We start from the raw sequence: 13,610 nt of genomic DNA, 5'->3' as shown, positions 1-13,610 counted from the left end.
CGATGGAGTCTCTAGCTCAAAATTGTTTAAGTGGAATACTATGAGTTTTCTAAAACCAGTGAAGAACACGCCTGATCTAGACCACATTATTCTGCATATTTCCTTAGAATATGTTTATCGGTCCTTTTATTTTTATTTTTTTATTTTGTAATCTATTGTGCATCCATTCTATTCATGCATGTTATAATTTTTGTCTAGGAAGCATGGATAGTGCCTATTTGTGGCAGCAACTCTTACACAGGGATGGGTCAAACAGGTCACGGTTTATTGTGGGTTCCATATGTAGAATTGTTTGCTATTTATAATTGCATAGTGAATGACGCCCTGCAGATGACTGAAGATGCCAGCAGACGGACCTGGCGTAGGACTAAGATGTTGCACTAGATTGTCCCTAGCATGGCTTATCCATAGCCTACAGCGATGCCGATGAAAAAGGGGACTGGCAACTGCACATCAACACAGTGTACCCTCTGCTGGTCACTTGTGAAAATACAGGCAAGAGTGGTGTGGTTGGCAAAAACTGATCTGGCACACAATAAAACTACTTGTGATGCCGTAGTAAAAGTTGCATAAAGATAAGAATGGCGTGTATGGATAAAAATGTAGTAAATGCCATAGAAGGCATTTAATACAACTGTTCATGCACAGGAAATGTTTAATGGGGCACCATAGAATCATAGAATCATAGAATGGTAGAGTTGGAAGGGACCTCCTGGGTCATCTGGTCCAACCCCCTGCTCAAAGCAGGATTCACTAGATCATCTCAGACAGATGTCTGTCCAGCCTCTGTTTGAAGACTTCCATTGAAGGGGAACTCACCACCTCTCGTGGCAGCCTGTTCCACTCATTGATCACCCTCACTGTCAAAAAGTTTTTTCTAATATCTAATCTGTGTCTCCTCCCATTTAGTTTCATCCCATTGCTTCTAGTCTTTCCTTGTGCAAATGAGAATAAAGATGATCCTTCTACAATGTGACAGCCCTTGACATATTTGTAGACAGCTATTAAGTCTCCTCTCAGTCTTCTTTTTTGCAAGCTAAACATTCCCAAATCCTGCAACCGTTCCTCATAGGACATGGTTTGCAGACCAGTCACCATTCTGGTCGCTCTTCTCTGAACTTGCTCCAGTTTGTCTATGTCAGTTCCCAGCTCGGCTTAAATTCCTGCATATTTATTATTACAGATTTAGTTTGACATTGACTTTTGTTTTCTTTGTCAGTGAATACATCTGATGATGATGAAATCGACGAGGATGCAATAGCTGAAACGCAACTTTTTTGTACTGATGCTGAATCAGTAGGACCAAGTGTCCAAGGGACTCCAGAACCAGTGGAAAGACGTGTAAATGAAACTATCCAGTCCTCAAGCGGTGAGGAAGAATCTGAAAAGGACGTCCAAAAATTGTCTAGTGAAACCATGTCTCTGGATGCTACACAACCAGTCTCCCAGTGCTTGTCTGACAGAGCTTCTCAAGAGACTGGTACGTGGCTGCATCTTAAGAGAGAGGTTCCAGCTTCAGTCTGGATGGAAGGCCTCCAGCATGGAGGAGAATCTGCAGATCTGGAAGGAGGCAATGAAACAGAAAATGCAACCAGAACTGAAGAGCAATCCCTGAAACTGGAGCTTGAAGCCACACAGTTATATGAAGGTCCAACAGTACAGGAACCTCCAGCGCAGACTCTTATCCCAACAGATAAAGATAATCAGGAATCTAACGTACCAGCGGAGACTATAGAGAAGCCGCGAGATGATGAAGATACACAGGCCACAGATAATGATGCCACTCAGGCTTACAGTCTCGACATCCCAGATTCAGATAATGGTACCACACAAGCTTGCAGTCTGTCAGATGAAACTGCAGGGGATGATGCCAGTCACACTGCCAGCGTACGTAAAGATGCAACAGCAGACGAAAACACGCAGGCGGTAGAGCCAAGCGTTACTGCTGCAGAGGAAGTAACTCCAGAGATGTCTACTGCAGGCAACAGGAAGCAGTCTTCAAGGAGAGGTTAGTGGTCATGATCGGATTGAAGTTATCAAGGGACCATGATCATTTCCTGGTTGCTCAAATTCATGTGAATTAACAAAATGTCTTCTATAATGCCACCTATTTATAAGGACATCTGGCATACAGGTAGCCACAGCTTATGACTTCAGAGCCCATGCTAACATTCACCCACTGTACTGAGGTGTCAGGCTGGCAGTCATTCATATTAAATGCTAAAGGGGAGTCCATTACTGAGGGTGATAAACTATATGACCACTTAACTGCAGATCTTATTATGTCCGATTGAATGCTTCCTAAATGTTTTCTGAGCAGGTCAATAAATAACAATCAGTTTGCCCGTTGCAGTTTGGTAGCTTCATTTACTTGTAGGTGTCACGCTCCATGTATGTCAATATAGTCTTGCATTACTCCTGCCCTTTGCTTTCTCCCTGCTGATGTCAGCATCAGGTGCATATAGCGATATAAGTAAAAGAACCTGAATATCTTAAGCTAGGTCCACACTATATTTGTGGCCAATGTCGGGAGATATAAGCCTGTGAGTAGCCAAAGTCGGAATGGCTATTGAGACAATCATCCACCATAAGGACCCTCTGGGGAAAAAAAACAAACACTGCACAGTATACTTTTCTTTGCAGTAGTCTTATGTATAGGAAAGCAAAAATGTGGGGTGGAAGGACACACTTTTGGCCTCTGTCTTGTGTATGGGCCCATTCAACATTACTTTATACATTGGGAAAAGCTCTCGATATATACTGTTGGAAAAGTTCACAGATGCAGTGTAAACCTAGCCTTACATAACCAGTAATTACAGACTTATTACAGCAGCCTCAGTGCTGATTCATATTGTGTAATAACATGAAGGAAGGGTAAAAACACTGACTGTGACCAAGTTGCAGCTCCATTTTAACATGGCAAACATTCATAACAGCTTCCATCTGATCATTTACAATGAAGAAGACTGAAGCATAAACGGCACAGCTTTTCTACTGCTTAAAAGACCTAAGAGTGTTGTAAAGTTTTTATTTTTCACTGGGGTAATGCTTTAATAACATGTCATGTGAACATCACAATGCTTCTTCCCATGGCTGCGAGGAAGTAACATCCGCTTTTATAATGTAATTTTTTTTCAGTACATTTTCTTGTATAAGTGCCTCAAACTGTTTATACTGTTCAATACATTCAGCACATTAAAAAAATACAATGGATTTTCTTTTTTCTTTATTTGTTGAATAATGCTTTTATGTATCACAGGTCTAAGCAGAAGTAAGAAAAAAGAAGAACCTGAAAAGAACATTCAGGTGAGTAAATCCTTATGCTACATAAAAACAGAAGTTTGGTAACCTCTCTTTCCTATGTTTCCTCACTTCTATCCAATTTTGCGAAGAGTTGCTCTGTTGCGAAATTGCACATTATATTTCTGCTCAGTGCAAACTTTTCAAACAAACTTCCTAGTTGCAAGTTGAATTTCTCTCCATGCTGCGTAAAATAAACGAGACATTGCACTTGTCATTTATCTCCTCTGTGTTTGGTCAGCAGACTCCGCCAGAAAAGGAAGAGCAGCCAGAAAAAGCTTCTGTAAGCCCTGGTTCACGAAGGGAGGAACTGGATGAACAGAGTGCAGGTGAACCACAACCTTCTGAGCCAGAGATAAAAGTGGTGCAAACAGAGAACGGAGCGAGAAGACGAGGAGGGAGGAGAACTGCAGAATCGCAGGTCGAAACTACAGCAAAGGAAGAAGTTCCTGACTCAACAACTTCTCGAAAGAGAACCAGAAAGAATTCCTCAGAGGCTGAACCATCAGCCACAGGAATTAATGAGCAGCGTGGTAGGAAGAAAATTTCTAGAAAGAGTGCAAAAAAAGTAATTGGTGAAGAGGAACCTGAGCAGTCTGCTTCCAAAATTGAGGAGGTTAAGGAGAGTCTTGCTACAGAAATCCTACCAGTAAATCCTCCTGAGGAGATGAGTTTCACCGAAAATGACAACAAAGGTATCGAGGTAGTGCCAACTTCCAAGGAGTCCTGCGATCAAGCTTTTTTGGAGAACAAGAAAATCTCATGCCCAGAGGCATCTACATCGTCATCTGTTAATGAAACAATAGAGTCCAATGATAAGGATTCACAACACGCCAATAAAAATAAGAGACCGGCAAAAAACAAAAGACAAGTTGCTGTGAGGCTGAAGAATGAAGTACAGTCTGTTGATATCGCTGAGAAAGACCAAGATGAAAATAAAGCACTTCAGATAATTCAGGAGAAGGATGAGAGGAAACAGTCAGAGAAGATAACAGAAGAAAGTCAAGGAAGAAAAGCGACTCGGAAATCTCGTGTTAAGCCTCCAGAATCGGACAAAGGTGAGGACACCCCAGAAAGTACATCAGAAGAAAGCAAGAAGGTTGAAGAAGTCTGTCCACCTGATACAACTTCTGGGAATAAAAAATCAAGAAGAACACGGAGGAGTCTGAAGGAGGAGGAAACTAAAGAAGAACCTGAACACATTCAAGAGGTCGAGAGGAAAACCAGGAGTAGTGCAAGTGTGAAAAATACTGAACCGAAAAATAAAGAAAATAAACAAGAAAACCAAGCGGATATGCCAGAACGTAATAAAATGCCGAAAAGAAGCAGAAATAAATCAAAGGAGGAAACTGTAAAACCAGAAGAAGATGTTACAATTGAAGATCATGCAGTAGTTAGAACATCAAGGAGAACACAGAAGAATCTGAAGGAAGAACAGGAAACCTCAATCAGCGATTCTCAAACATTCAGACGAACTAGAAGAGAAAATCGAGAAGTCAGTATGGTGAAAGAAGAAATGGTAAAGGAAACCACCTCCAGAAGAACAAGGAGACTCTCAAAGGAAGAAGAGGTTGTGAAATTGCAAGAAGATCAAAATAAAAAGCCTAAGAAGACTAAAGAGGACTCCAAGGAAGAGGCAAAGTTTGAAGAAACAGTTGAGGAAAGTTTTCATGAAGTCAAAGAAGAAGTTGAAAAAAAGACCACGCGAAAAACTAGAAAAAATCTCAAAGATGATGAAAAAGAGTCAAAACAGACTGAGGACAACTCCAAGGCTGAAAGATCGACAAGGGCACGACCGAAGACTTCTAATGAAAGCCGAGAGTCGCATGAAGAGTTAGAAGTGAATAAGACCGCAGATGAGAGCAGCAAACTGTCCCCTCAGGAGAATTTGCAGCCTGCAGTTGGGAGAGGTAGATTAGCTGCTAAAAAAGAAGATATACCTCAGGTTTCTACCCCAGTTTCTTCAAGAAAGCGAGGACAAGCAACAAAGGCAGAAGAAGTGAAGAGGAAGAAATCTGATAAGGAAGATGAACAAGAAGAGTTAGGAATGATAGAAACACCAAAAAGTCGAAAAGGAAGGCCAAGAAAGCTGATTTCAGAATCTGAAAATTTGCAGACTGTAAAGGTAAGCGGAAATGGTGCTTATCTGGAAAAACCTTTAATGGGGCAGAAAGTTTCTGGGATGAAATGGGGTTTCTCGGTATAGCTTGCCCTAGGTTAAAATAATTTAAAAAAATAAAATAAAAAAAAAAAAAGCTGTAACCCGCTGGTACTTTAGTATTTGGTTACAAGCTGCAGCAGTGATGTCAGATCTACTGCGCAAGTGACTGCTGCAGCTTATCACGGAGCTCAGTCGATTGTGTCGTCTACATTGGCGAAGCAACTGAGCTAAGTGATTGGCTGCAGTGGTAACATGCACTTTAGATGTGACATCACTGCTGCAAAATAAAGCCCAGAGCAATGGTGAACAGGTGTTGCAGGAGCTGTAAAGGGGGGTGAGAAGCAGCACTTTTTATTATTTTAACCTAGCGCAAATTCATAAGTTGGGAAAAAAAAAAATATTTTTGGAAACCCTTTAAAAGGAACCTGTCAAGTCCAAGCTGGGCTGTGGAGTCTGTAAGCCAAACCTCCGACTCCTCAATTTCCCTGACTTACGACTGACTCCACAGCACTGCCTCCCTACTGAGCATGTACCAAAAGTGCAGCACAGATTCATCTTAACTGAAAAACTAAATTCTTAGATCAGGAATAGAACAGACATTTATAACTTTCCCAACTTCTTATGAAAACATTTACAGCACATCCTGCATTGAATTAATGAACCCAATTTATTAGGAGTTGGTTGGTTCATTTTATACTGACTCAGACTCCACCAAAATGGACACAGACTCCGACTCCACAGCCCTGCATCCGAGGCTCTATGCCTGCTCCCACTGCTCTGAAGCTGTCTTATGTCTGTATGTTGTACATTACAGGAAATCCCCCCACCTGATCCATCCCCATCTCGAGGCACCCGCCAACGTTCTGCATTAAGTACCACACCAGAGGCCAGAACTCCTCGACGCACCAACAGAACATCCACCTCAGTCGCTGTTACCAGTCCGTATGTTGCTCAGTCGGGATCTGCTCCTAAGGTTTGCCTCGACTGTAGTTGTCATGATCTTTTATATGGTTTCTAATCCTGATATGTCCATGTTTTATACTTAATTGATTACACATTCATCCATATTTTTTTCCGCCACTGATGTTTATATTCCTCCAACAGATTCTGTTCACAGGTGTTGTAGATACAGAAGGTGAGGAGGTGATCCTCTCTTTGGGTGGAGAGATTGCAGAATCTGTGTTTGAATGTACCCACCTAGTAACTGATCGGGTCCGAAGAACTGTGAAGTTTCTCTGTGCCCTCGCAAGGGGTATCCCCATTGTCACACTGGACTGGATAGATAAGGTACTAATGTGTTGCTCTTCTCCTTTAGTATAAGTCATCAATGTCCGATTAGTAGGGTCCAGCAGCTCCAGTGGTGGCCAGATGTAAACCTTGTACAGAGCAGATCGTCACTGTTTTGTGGCTGCTTCCAGGTTCTGCTGCTCTGTTTTGATTCTTTTTAGCTTAAAAGTAGTGGATAATCCTCTCTTTAATCTTGAATTTTCTTTGCAGTGTAAGAAGAGCAGATGCTTCTTGTCCCCAACTGGATTTCTCGTTAAAGATAAAGAACAGGAGAAAATCTTCAACTTCATGTTGTCACAATCTTTGCAAAAAGCGAAGAAGCGTCCACTTTTAGAGGTACCCAAACTTGTTTTTCAGCTGGTTGCAGGCCATAAGTACTCTTGCATATTTAAAACAAAAGAAACTCAATAGGTTCTGATATGTCTGAACTACACAATGACTCTCAAAGCACAATCATTAACCTCTTCCCGATCGCCCACTGTACATAAACTGCGGCGCTTGCTGGGCTCTGTGCAGCGCCGATGTTTATGAACGGTCGGCGGTCTCGCCGCGCTCAGTACCCCCAGGGTCCTGCAAGCGCTGCGATTCCGTTACAGAGCGACAGCTCTGACAGGTAACATCAGGACCTGATTGGATCAGGTCCCAGTGATGTTAACCCCTTCTTGTAGAAGCCACGATCCATAGTGTTAGCGGCATTTAGAAGGCAGGGAGATGTAGTCGTCCACTCACCTTTCCAACGCCCCCGTGATAAGATCTGGCATTGTCATGGCAGCCAGAGGTCACATGATGACCTGCAGGTCTGCCATGTACGGTGGCCTGCTAGGCTCAGCCAGCAGCTGAGTCTAACAGGAGATCTGCCAGTGTAAAACTGTCAGGTTTCGTGCAATGCAATACATGTCTATTGCATTGCATGAGACCAGTGATCAGAAAAATATAAAAATTGAAGTCTCATGCAGGGACTAAGTTAAAAAAAAAAAAAAAAAGTTTAAAAATGTTTTCAAACTATTAAAAAAAATCACAAAATAAATACAAAAAAATATTAAACCAATAAATCCATATATTTATGCAAAAAACAAGAATGGTACACATTTGGCATCGCCGCGTCTGAAACAACCCGATCTATAAAGCTGTTACACTAGTTAACTCCTTCTGCGCACACCGTAAAAAAATTAAAAACGGAACAAAAAATTATGCTTTTTCATCATACTGCCAAACAAGGAGTGAAATAAAATGCCATAAAAAAAACAAATGAAAATAAAAATGGTATCGCTAAAAACGTCCTTGTCCCGCAAAAAAACAAAACTCCATACAGCTCTCAGTGGAAAAATAAAAGAAAGTTATAGCTCTCAGAACAAAGCAATGCAAAAACATTTTTTTTTTTCTATAAAATGGTTTTTATTGTGTAAAAAGTGACAAAACATAAGCAATATAAATGTGGTATCACTGTAATCGCTTCGACCCGAAGAATAAAGTTACCTAATCACTTATAACACACGAGGAAGGGCTTAATAAATGAATAAAACCAATTCTTCACCTGCTGCTGATTTGTTCATTCTGCCACCCAAAGATCGCAGTAAGGCTCGGCTCACATTTATCCTGCGCTCTGCTCTGAGCCCTTACACTGGGGTTTCCATGTAAATTTCTGAAATGCGTGATTCAGACGGATATCCCCCAGTGGAAGATTCCCTGTGACGATGCAGATGGAGGCACCGTGGACGCAGGCTGACCTGTGTGATTTTTTTTTTAGGCATGCATAAAAGTGCTGTTGGCCACACTTTTGTGCACATCTGAAAAGGACACCTCTGAACAGAGGTCAGACAGAGTCCAGAGTAACTGCTGCTTCATTATAGTGAATGGATCCCTTGAGGGTTTCATCTGAATTACGTCAATTGGAGATTTAGATGGAAACCGAGATGCAAGTGCTCAGCGTAGAGCACCGGATAAATGTGATCCAAAATGTTATGTAAAATGTTCCCAATAAAAACTTCAACTTGATCCACAAAAAAGAAAGTCCCCACTCAGGTCCATCATCTGTTAACGAAAATATAGGGGCTTCCATGTTACTGGTAGCACAAAGGCTCTGGAAAAGCGAAATGGCCCTTGCCCCCCAAAAGAAATTCAGCTACTTTTGTGCTCCCAAATCCAAATGCTCCCTCCCTCCAGAGCCCCACAGAGTGCCTAAACCACATTTAGGGTCCACATGTTTGGCATTTCTGTAGCGATGAGAGCCCGCCTAATTTACGGGTGCATGTCTTCAGAAGCATGAGCTGGGCATAATGTACTGGTCACTACAACGTACTGGCCACTACAGCAGCAGTTTGCAATTTTCACTCAGCAACATCCACTGCTGCTTGTTTCTGGAAAATACCCATGGAGTCAAAATCACTACACCTATACCAAAGGGGTATAATTTCCAAAATGGGGTCACTTGAGGTGGGATACTGCTTTTCTAGCACTTAGGGCCTCTGTATGTGGAGTCTGCAAACTATTCTACAATAATTTGTTCTCCCAAGAGTCAAATAGCACTCTGTCCCTCCCGAGTCTTGCCCTATGGCTAAGCAGTAGTGATGAGCGAGTGTATTCGTTACTATTCGCACGGATAGTATGGTGTTCGGGTTACTTATTATATTGCGAGTATTTGTGTACTCGCTTCGCTATATTCGGATGTCCCGCCCTGCAGTTTTGGCGCCTCCTTTGCAGCCACTAAACATGCTGGGCTTCTTAACCAATCACAGTAATGCCACTGACATCTTGGTTGTGGCACTACTGTGATTGGCTGGCCGTCCAGCGTCATAGGGTCTATTTAAGCCCTGCTGCCGACATTTTTTGCACATTGCGTCCGGAACCTGCGTTCTATAAGCATAGGGAGAGATCGCGGAGCTGCTAGGGAGAGTGTTTAGGCCTCTTGATAAAACCGAAAGCCCTTTTAAGAGCTACCTGCAGTGTATATTAGTTCAGTGTAGAGTAGGGAGGTAGAGATACTCAAGCAGGGACATTTTAAAGGAGCCGCTCACTAGCTCCATAATACCACCAAAAATAGCTCTTTTCAGAGCTGTAGAGACACAACAAAGCTAGGGTACAGGGAGGGAGAGATTGTGTATTAGGTAGGGAGAGGTTAACCCCTTAAGCCCCGCGGGTGGTTTGCACGTTAATGACCGGGCCAATTTTTACAATTCTGACCACTGTCACTTTATGAGGTAATTACTCTGGAACGCTTCAACGGATCCCCCTGATTCTGAGATTGTTTTTTCGTGACATATTGTACTTCATGATTGTGGAAAAATTTCTTCGATATCACTTGCGTTTATTTGTGAAAAAAACAGAAATTTGGCGAAAATTTTGCAATTTTCAAAATTTGAATTTTTAAGCCCTGAAATCAGAGCGATGTGTCACACAAAAGAGTTAATAAATAACATTTCCCACATGTCTACTTTACATCAGCACAATTTTGGAACCCCAATTTTTATTTTTTTTATAAGGGTTAAAAGTTGACCAGCGATTTCTCATTTTTCCAACAAAATTTACAAAAACATTTTTTTAGGGACCACATCACATTTGAAGTCACTTTGAGAGGTCTTTATGACAGAAAATACCCAAAAGTGACACCATTCTAAAAACTGCACCCCTCAAGGTGCTCAAAACCACATTCAAGAACTTTATTAACCCTTCAGGTGCTTCACAGGAATTTTTTGAATGTGAAAGAAAAAAATGAACATTTAACTTTTTTCACAAAAATGTTACTTTAGACCCAATTTTTTTTATTTTCACAGGGGTAACAAGAAAAAATGGACCCCAAAATTTGTTGTGCAATTTCCCCTGGGCACGCAGATACCCAATATTTGGGGAAAAAACACTGGGCGCACGGCAGGGCTCGGAAGGGAAGGAGCGCCATTTGACTTTTTGATTGTAAAATTTGCTTGAATAATTAGCGGACGCCATGTTGTGTTTGGAGAGCCCCTGTGTGCCCAAACATTGGAGCTTCCCCACAAGTGACCCCATTTTGGAAACTAGACCCCCCGAGGCACCTTTATAGATGCATAGTGAGCACTTGGTACCCCCAGGTGCTTCACAAATTGATTCGTAAAAATGAAAAAGTGAAAAAAAAAAACACTTTTTCATTTTTACGAATCAATTTGTGAAGCACCTAGGGGTTCCAAGTGCTCACTATGCATCTAGATAGGTGCCTTGGGGGGTCTAGTTTCCAAAATGGGGTCACTTGTGGGGGAGCTCCAATGTTTGGGCACACAGGGGCTCTCCAAACGCAACATGGCGTCCGCTAACAATTTGAGCCGATTTTCCATTCAATTTGTTAGCGGACACCATGTCGCGTTTGGAGAGCCCGTGATGTGCCTAAACAGTGGAGCTCCCCCACAAGTGTCTCCATTTTGGAAACTATACCCCTCAAGGATTTTATTAAGGTGTATAGTGAACATTTTGAACCCAGAGGTACGGCACAGAATTTGTTTACATTAGGTCATCATATTGAATGTTATTCTTGAGCGCAAGTGCTCGCTACTTGAGTTTGCATTGGGTACTCAGGTATGCACCATGTACAGCGTGTGCTCGAGTGACATGCTCGAGTCCCTGCTCCGCATGTTTCACGGTTATTAGACACCCAAAAAAAAACATGCGGGGATCGCTCGTGCATGGCAGGCAATCCCCGTAAAGTTTTTTGGCCGCGAAGCATATGGGGCAGAGACTCTAGCATGTCACTCAAATACCCATGATACTCAATGCATACCAGAGCACCCGATGCAAACTCAAGTAGCGAGCACTTGCTCTCAACACTAGTCGCCATATCATCATCTTTTTTTCTTACTTTTTGAAAAAAATCCCAACCCCAGCCCTAGCCCCAGCACAACCCTAGCCCCAGCACAACCCTAGCCCCAGCACAACTCTAGCCCCAAACCCAGCCCTAACCCTAGCCCAAGAGTTTATTTTTGACGCCGTTCCTTGTGCGGTATAAGTGATTAGACGACTTTATTCTTCGGGTCGGTGTGATTACAGCAATGCCAGAATCATATGGGGTTTTTATGACTGACAGCTGTCACACACTAAAAGATGCATTTTTTGTAAAATCTAGTTTTTGCATCGCCATATTTTGAGAGCTATAATTTTTCCAGATTTTGGCAGACAGTCATGGGACGGCTCTTTTTTTGCGGGATGACTTGACGTTGTTATTGGTGCCATTTTCAGGCACGTGACATTTTTTGATCGCTTTCTATTCCGATTTTTGGGAGGCAGAATAAACAAAAACCAACAATTCAGGAATTGTTTTTTTTTTTTTTTTTTTTATTCTGTTCCGCGTGTGGTAAAATTGATGAGGTAGCTTTATTCTTCGGGTCAGTACGTTTACAGCGGTACCACATTTGTATCATTTTTCTCTGTTTTGGCGCTTATACACAATAAAAGCTATTTTATAGAAAAAAATATTTTTTAGCATAGCTTTATTCTGAGAGCTATAACTTTTTTATTTTTCGGCTGATGGAGCTGTATGGCGGCTTGTTTTTTGCGGGACGAGATGACGTTTTCAGCGGTATCATTTTTATTTATATGCGTCTTTTTGATCGCGTGTTGTTCCACTTTTTGTTTGGCGGTATGGTGATAAAGCATTGTTTTTTGCTTCATTTTTTTTTTTACTGTGTTCACTGAAGGGGTTAACTAGTGGGACAGTTTTATAGGTCAGGTTGTTCCGGACGCGGCGATAACAAATATGTGTACTTTTATTGTTTTGTTTTTTTTGTTTTTTTATAATAATATTTATTGATGGGTACATTATATTTTTATTTTTGGTGTATTATTTTTTTTTTTTTTTATTTATTTATTTATTTTTTTCCACTTTCACACAGTTTATACACTTTATTACTTTGTCCCACTCTGGGACTTTCACTTTTTTTTTTTCTGATCGCCTGCATGGCACAGGAATGAAGCACCATCCCTATGCCATGCAGGCTGTCAGAAGTGCACAGTGTGAAGATTGCTTGGAGATGCACTGCGCATGCCCAAGCAATCTTCCTGCTCTCTGGTGGCCCGGATGTTGTCATGACGACATCGGGTCGTCATGGGAACACCCGGGAAGCCTTTGCAGACTGCGCTGGAAGCCGGAAGAGGAGGTGAGTATCGCCGATCACCTCCCCTTGCCCCCGCAATGCCGCGATCGACTTCGATCGCAGCATCGCGGGGGTTAATGTGCTGGGAGCGGTGCAGGACCGCTCCCTGCACATAGTACCGGGTGTCAGCTTTGACAATCAGCTGACACCCGGCGGCGATCGCGCCCGCACAGCCTGTGTGCGCGCGCGATCGCCATGACGTACTAATACGGGTCTGGCTCTTAAGTCCCAGGGCACAGACGCGTATTAGTACGTCAGATGTTATTAAGGGGTTAAAGTGTTCTTCCAGTGTCCATCTTAAAACGGCTATTGTCAGAGGCAAAGCAATATTTTTCCAGCACAGAGTAGTAGCATTTTGTGCTGGCTTCTTTTTTATAAAAAAAAAAAAAAAAAAAAAAAAAACATCGGTCCATTTTCCCCGCTGTTTTGGGGGTGACAGCCTGCCTTCTGTCCATATTCGTCCACTTAAAGCGTTTAGTGCCCTATGCAAAGCTGTAGTCTAAACATTTTCTACTGCCTGCTACCAAGCACGCACCAGGCCATTTTATCCACTATTTTGGAAGCCACCATCCCAAGGGCCACCAATCACAAATAGTAGCTAGGCTGGAGTAGGAATACTGTCCTGGTTTGTCCACTGCACAATGTGCATAAGGTTTGTAAAAATTAGCCCCATGGCTGAGTCATGGTTGACGAAGGAAGGAAATGGGTTTTAATGGGAAGGGGGTGACGTTAACACCAGTGGCATGAATCTG

The 13,610-nt window shown here is 42.3% G+C and overlaps 1 protein-coding gene across 3 annotated transcripts in view; it reads left to right on the top strand.

Annotated features, from left to right (window-relative positions):
* MDC1 (mediator of DNA damage checkpoint 1) overlaps positions 1-13,610 on the top strand; it is a 48,096-nt gene that overhangs the window by 20,550 nt on the left and 13,936 nt on the right. For all 3 annotated transcript variants that reach the window (XM_073641763.1, XM_073641764.1, XM_073641765.1), the window contains exons 9-14: positions 1,220-2,008; positions 3,260-3,306; positions 3,545-5,425; positions 6,276-6,434; positions 6,566-6,748; positions 6,959-7,084. In XM_073641763.1, the coding sequence (XP_073497864.1) occupies positions 1,220-2,008; positions 3,260-3,306; positions 3,545-5,425; positions 6,276-6,434; positions 6,566-6,748; positions 6,959-7,084 (3,185 nt within the window). The remainder of the gene's footprint in view (positions 1-1,219; positions 2,009-3,259; positions 3,307-3,544; positions 5,426-6,275; positions 6,435-6,565; positions 6,749-6,958; positions 7,085-13,610) is intronic.

This window comes from Phyllobates terribilis, unplaced genomic scaffold (assembly GCF_046119375.1).
Source record: "Phyllobates terribilis strain yellow unplaced genomic scaffold, ASM4611937v1 Scaffold_7__3_contigs__length_470593459, whole genome shotgun sequence".
Lineage (NCBI taxonomy): Eukaryota > Metazoa > Chordata > Amphibia > Anura > Dendrobatidae > Phyllobates > Phyllobates terribilis.
This window is presented reverse-complemented; position numbering and strand designations above follow the sequence as displayed.